Here is a 6,646-nt window from a genome sequence, read left to right as displayed (position 1 = left end):
ACTCACCTTGTAATGACTCTGTAATAACGTGTCGTCTCAGTAACATGAAGGTGCAGCACCTGGGTGTCAGCTTCAGAGCAGAGCAGCATCTTCTTTGAGACTGGAGGCTTTTGATGACAGCAGCTCTGCACATCAACATCAAGCTGAAGAATTCACTTTTTGTGGGAGGGAGGAATCTCACACAGCTACCTCAGCTACCTCCACCCTGCTGCTACTGATCAACAAGGAGTTTTCCACACCAAGTTTTCCAGCTGGGGGAAGTCAGAAGAGCTCACAGACACTGGTGTGCTAGAAAACAGTAGAAACATGAAGTAACAGTCTACACTGAGAAACATTCAGGGATTTACACACACACACACTTTCCTCACATCCACACATCATTGGAACATTTCAGAAATGACAACAACTTTTTTAGTGTGTTTGATATTTTTAATAATACGCTCTAAAAAGGTTCCAAACAAGATGATTTGAATATTTGGTTTCATTCTTTTCTAAGTGCTGGTTAAGGTCTGTGAGAGTGCTTCAGAGTTCACTCATGCATTAAAGGGTTAAACATTGATTCTGTTTAAAGACATTGATTCATTATTGTGTCAGAAAACCAACTTCTACAAATAACAAACGACTTTCAAACTTTCATACTGTAAAATCATATTCTTTACATTTATTACTGATAGAGTAGAACTGTGTGAGATTACTGAACAGTTCAGATCAGTTCTGTGTTTCAGTCACTGCTGCTTTTCTTTCTTTCCTCTAAATCTGTTAACAGGGTGTTTTTCACCAGCACAGGTCTCAGTGTGAAGGGTTTTCTGCTCTGAGGACACCTGATTTTCCTCTGATCCTCATAAACTCAGCAGCCTTGGATACAGCTCATACAGCAGCTGTGTCCACAGGGAATCATCACCAGATCCTTCAGGAGATCCAAACAGATCAGACACCCAGAATCCTATTCAGTCTGACTTTGAGAAAGACCCCCACCGCTCCCACCTGCAGAGAGAGAGTCAGAGCAGAGAGGAGGTGGATCAGTGTTTACAGAGACTCTTCATCAGTCAGTCAGTGATGCAGCACATCCAGTATAAAGAGCAGCAGGGACTTCAGTCCTGTTCAGAGCAGCAGTGGAGCAGCAGTGGAGCAGCTGTGGAGCGGAGCCAGCTTCCTTTCAGCTCTCATGTTAACAGATTGGAGTGAACACAGTCACAGCTTTACAGGAAACACTGGATCTCTGCTCTGATACTAACTGTGTTTAGGACAATACTGATCAAACTACTGACCTCACAGTCTTCAGTCTGTAGTCTGGGTCCTTCACAAGATCTAACAGATCCTCCATGTCTGAATCATACAGGTAGTTTCCTCTCAGGTCCAGTTCTCTCAGATGGGAGGGGTTGGACTTCAGAGCTGAGGCCAGAGAAGAACAGCTGATCTCTGACAAACTGCAGAGACTCAACCTGAATAAAGAATAAAAGATGTGAGTTTAGGAGACAAAGTTCCTGCTTGAAACCATTCAGTGTTTCATCATCTGTTCAGAGCTGAAGAAGGTTTAGAATGAACAAGTTTAGAAACTGGAAACTCCAAACACCTGAACCAACAGGATGCAGGTTAAAAACAGTCAGAGACACAAAGAGAAACCAGCTCTCATTAATATTAATGACAACATGCTGCTGCTTCAATAAAGACGTAGTGACTTCAGCTCTTAAACTCTGCAGCTCCACCACAGGCTCCATCTACAAACTCAGGCTGTGCAGACACATTTATCTGAGATTCAACTAAAGATCCTCAAGTTTTCAAAGACAACAAACATGTCAGAAGAAAACAGACTTTACCATTAAGATCCTCAGTGTGGATCAGTATAATATGAGCCTGATGTCTGCAGGTTAGAGTCAACACAACTTTCACATCAGATTCATCTCAGCACAGAAATAAAATATGGAGTCTGACCTCAGAGTCTCCAGTCTACAGTCTGGACTCTGCAGAAAACCACACAGCTCCTTCACTCCTGAATCCTTCAGGTCTTCATTGTGACTCAGGTCCAGATCTCTCAGATGGGAGGGGTTGGACTTCAGAGCTGAGACCAGAGAAGAACAGCTGATCTCTGACAACCTGCAGTTCATCAACCTGAATAAAGAAGAGAAGTTTAGGAGACAAAGTTCCTGAAACCACTAAATGTTGCATCATCTGTTCAGAGCTGAAGAAGGTTTAGGCTAAACAAGGTATTCAAGACATCCCTCCAACCAGAAGGAAGGCACCAAGGAAGAATCCTCATCAGATGCTCAGACCATTTCTCCATCACTTGGAGCAGAAACAGACTCATCAGATTCATCTCATAAATAAAATATGGAGTCTGACCTCAGAGTCTCCAGTCTACAGTCTGGACTCTGCAGAAAACCACACAGCTCCTTCACTCCTGAATCCTTTAGCTTGTTTCCTCTCAGGTCCAAATCTCTCAGATGGGAGGGGTTGGACTTCAGAGCTGAGACCAGAGAAGAACAGCTGATCCATGACAAACTGCAGTTCTTCAACCTGAATAAAGAATAAAAAATGTGGATCAAATCATTGATAATCAATCAGATCTGTCCTGATCAATGATGTTTAGTCTAAAATGAGTAGAGTGACTTTGTCCTTCTGTTATTGTGGATCATCATAATGTCAGCCTTCTACAGACATCATCCAAATGTCAGCTCAACATTCAGACACCTGTTCATGTCAACACTGATTCAGAACCTGCTGCTGACCTCAGTCAGTGAACTGACCTCAGAGTCTCCAGTTTACAGTTTGGACTCTTTAGTCCATCAGACAGGATCTTCACTCCTGAATCCTTCAGGTATTTGTTTCCACTCAGGTCCAGTTCAGTCAGATGGGAGGGGTTGGACTTCAGAGCTGAGGCCACGACTTCACAGTGAGTCTCTGAGAGTCCACAATCAGCGAGTCTGTGATCAGAGAAAATATCAAACCTGTTACAATAAAATCAGTTTGTTATGAAAATAAACTCAATACATCTGATGATAAAACATGTTATAATGTGATGAACATCTGTGGTAATTCATAAACAATAACTCTGGTCTGACCAGTAGTTAATGGAGACTGATGATAATGTCAGCAAACTTTAAATAGATAATGTTGTGTAAATGACAATAATGAGTCACTTCACTAATCTGATAATGTTTCTCTACTTGTTCAACAGTTAAATAATATTTCATCATTAATCATTATCCCACAAGTGTTTGTTGTTTATGATACAGATCTTATTAAAACTTATTAAAACCTCATAAATCATTAATACTGAACTCCAGTGATTTATCACCACACTGCTCTAACACTGTCACAATAGACATTTAATTAAAAACATAAAGAGATATCATCGTTTTTTTTCCACACATTCTTCTTCCTTCTGAAAACCTGCCTACATTACCCATAATGCAACTCAACTAATTTAACAGTTGTGCTAGTAGCAGCTAATGTATCCTGGAGCCTGCAGCAGAGATGAGGGGGGCTACAGAGATCTGGTTCTTTCTAACTCTACACCTCCAGAGTCTTCAGACCCAAAAGACTCTGACTCAAGTGACATCACTTGAGGATATTTATCAGACTTCACTCAGCTCCTGGAGACTCTAAAGGCTGCTCAGTTACAGTCAAACTCCCTAACGGGACTTGGCGATAAAACAATCTCATTCTGGGATTGCAGAGAAATTTATACAGATTAAGACGATAAGTTTAGGGCATTTTCTTCCAACAGCCTATCACGACGACTACAGCCAATCAGGCAGCAGTTTCTAGTTTGCACGTCAGATTACACACCCATTTCCTGAGAACTTCAGTACTAAGAACTTAATTACTAATCTACGCTGATTGATGATGTTAAAGTTTGTGTAAGGCAGTGATACTAGTGATGTTCTGAGTTAGTCACACCACAGTGCTAATAACCACCCAGCTAAATTTCAATGGTTAAATTTATAGAAAATATATAGAATCTGGTTTCAAAATCATGAAAAAAAATCTCTCAGCTCTAAGACGCTGGGGGCGTGTCCACTGCAGGCACTGAAACCACGCCCACTCAGTGCAGCACAGTGACTGTTAGCATCCTGCTAGCATCCTGTTAGCTCCCTATTCTGCACGTTTGAGCCACTGGAGCTTTTTGTTGATCAAACGACCTGTCCTCAGATCTTCAAGAAACTAGTTGCACTGTTTATACAGTCGTATTACTGATGTTACCAAAGAATAGAGATGTTACACTGATACTAAACTAACACTGTGATAACTAGTGTCTTATTATGACAAGTTTTATAACTCATCTCCAAGAGGATATACACACACACAGACAGACAGCGGGACAGGAGGGTGAAGGCCGTGGAGGGAGACAGTCAGACGGATTATCAGTGAGTTCCCGACAACAGAGCTAGCTAGCAAGAACTATAATAGTCGAGCAGGAGAAGCACTGATGCTAACGCAGCGCTGCTATTTAAAACGGTCACAGCGTCAGGGGTGGGGTTATGCTGAGTGATGCTCCAGTGCGTCATCGAGCCACCATTTCAGACCTGCTCATAAAATCCAGAAAATGGAACTGTCAAAGGGTCTAACTTCACAATGGTGTAATACATAGTTTACAGTCTGTTTAAAGGAACTGTTTGAACTCTAAAACAACTAATGTGTTTAGAGACAAATCTCTGAATTTGTTTCACACAGACTTTAATGATCATGTCTGGACTCACCGAGCCTTCCTGCAGTTCCTCACAGCTGGGATCAGTCTCCGTCGTCCCTCCAGTGACGTCTTGTACTTCTCCAGGTCCAACTCATCCAGAACCTCCTCTGACATCTGCAGCATGTAGGCCAGAGCTGAGCACTGGGTCCTAGAGAGGTTCTGCTCTGATCTGTTCTCTGACTTCAGGAACTCTTGGATCTCCTGATGGACTGAGTGGTCGTTCATCTCCATCAGACAGTGGAAGATGTTGATGCTTCTGTCAGGAAGTATTTTTGTCTTCTTCATCTTCTTCAGGTTGTTGATGGCTCTTTGGATGATTTCTGGACTGTTCTCTGTCTGACCCAGCAGACCTCCTAAGACTCTCTGGTTGGACTCCAGAGAGAGGCCATGAAGGAAGCGAACAAACAGGTCCAGGTGGCCATTTTTACTGTCAAGAGATTTTATTACTGCTCTCATCAGGAAGTCATCCAGAGACAGGTTATGATATGTGTTGTTCCAGTCTTTTCCCAGGAAGTCCTCCAGTACCTGTGTCTTCCTGTTGGTGAAACAGTGGAACATGTAGACTGCAGCCAGAAACTCCTGAACGCTCAGATGAACAAAGCAGTAGACTGTTTTCTGGAAGATCACACTCTCTCTTTTGAAGATCTCTGTACAAACTCCTGAGTACACCAAGGCCTCTGTCACATCAAGACCACACTGCTCCAGGTCTTCTTGGTAGAACATGATGTTTCCTTTCTCCAGATGTTCAAACGCCAGCCTCCCCAGCTTCAGAAGAACTTCCCTGTCAGCCTCCGTCAGCTCCTGTGGACTCGTCTCATGTCCCTCATGGTACTTGTTCTTCTTCCTCTTTGTCTGAACCAGCAGGAAGTGTGAGTACAGGTCAGTCAGGGTCTTGGGCAGCTCTCCTCTCTGCTCTGTAGTCAACATGTGCTCCAGAACTGTAGCAGTGATCCAGCAGAAGACTGGGATTTGACACATGATGTGGAGGGTCCTGGAGGTCTTGATGTGTGAGATGGTTCTGTTGGACAGCTCTTCATCACTGGATCTCCTCCTGAAGTACTCCTCCTTCTGTGGGTCAGTGAAGCCTCGTACTTCTGTTACCCTGTCAACACATGAAGGAGGGATCTGATTGGCCGCTGCAGGTCTGGAAGTTATCCAGACCAGAGCCGAGGGAAGCAGATTCCCCTGGATGAGGTTTGTCAGCAGCTGGTTGACTGATGACTTCTGTGTGACGTCAGACACAACCTTCCTGTTGTTGAAATCCAGTGAAAGTCTGCTTTCATCCAGGCCGTCAAAGATGAACAGAACTTTACAGACAGCCAGCTTCTCTGCTGTGACCTTCTGTAATGTTGGATGGAAAACATGGAGCAGCGTGAGAAGACTGTACTGCTCATCTCTGATCAGGTTCAGCTCCCTGAACGAAAGCAGAACCAGCAGACTGACATCTTGGTTTTCCGAGCCCTCTGCCCAGTCCAGAGTGAACTTCTGCACTGAGAAGGTTTTTCCAACACCAGCGACGCCGTTGGTCAGAACCACTCTGATGTGTCTCTGTTGGTAAGGTAAGGCTTTAAAGATGTCCTGGAACCTGATTGGAGTGTCATGGAGGGTCTTCTTCTTGGAAGCTGTCTCCAGCTGCCTCACCTCATGTTGGGTATTAACCTCTTCACTCTGTCCCTCTGTGATGTAGAGCTCAGTGTAGATCCTGTTGAGGAGGGTTCTACTTCCTGTTCCATCAGTTCCTTCAGTCACACGTTCACATCTCCTCCTCAGACTGATCTGATGTTCATCTAAAACCTCCTGCAGACCACTATCTGCTCAAAGACAACAGATATCCATTCAGTAAGTCAAGAATTATTAGGTATTGTAACAAAGAGAAATGGACGTATCCCCAGTCTTACTTTGTTCAGTGCTGGTCTGACTGGCTGTCTGCAGTCCAGGTCCTGGTCTGGATCTTTG

At 43.7% G+C, this 6,646-nt stretch overlaps 1 protein-coding gene across 31 annotated transcripts in view; it reads right to left on the bottom strand.

Annotated features, from left to right (window-relative positions):
* Positions 1-407: 407 nt before the first annotated feature.
* Positions 408-6,646, bottom strand: part of LOC108888236 (NACHT, LRR and PYD domains-containing protein 12) — a 32,514-nt gene continuing 26,275 nt past the window's right edge. For 24 of the 31 annotated variants that reach the window (XM_051067205.1, XM_051067215.1, XM_051067213.1 and 21 more), the window contains 4 exons: positions 2,341-2,514; positions 1,933-2,109; positions 1,269-1,442; positions 408-984 (listed from right to left, as the gene is read on the bottom strand). In XM_051067205.1, the coding sequence (XP_050923162.1) occupies positions 948-984; positions 1,269-1,442; positions 1,933-2,109; positions 2,341-2,514 (562 nt within the window). In that variant the 3' untranslated portion in view covers positions 408-947. The remainder of the gene's footprint in view (positions 985-1,268; positions 1,443-1,932; positions 2,110-2,340; positions 2,515-6,646) is intronic. The other 7 variants (XM_051067217.1, XM_051067228.1, XM_051067222.1 and 4 more) reach the window with 5 other exon arrangements.

This window comes from Lates calcarifer, unplaced genomic scaffold (assembly GCF_001640805.2).
Source record: "Lates calcarifer isolate ASB-BC8 unplaced genomic scaffold, TLL_Latcal_v3 _unitig_1306_quiver_1013, whole genome shotgun sequence".
Classification (NCBI taxonomy): Eukaryota; Metazoa; Chordata; class Actinopteri; family Centropomidae; genus Lates; species Lates calcarifer.
Note: the sequence above shows the minus strand (reverse complement) of the source record. Positions and strands in the feature narration are given on the sequence as shown.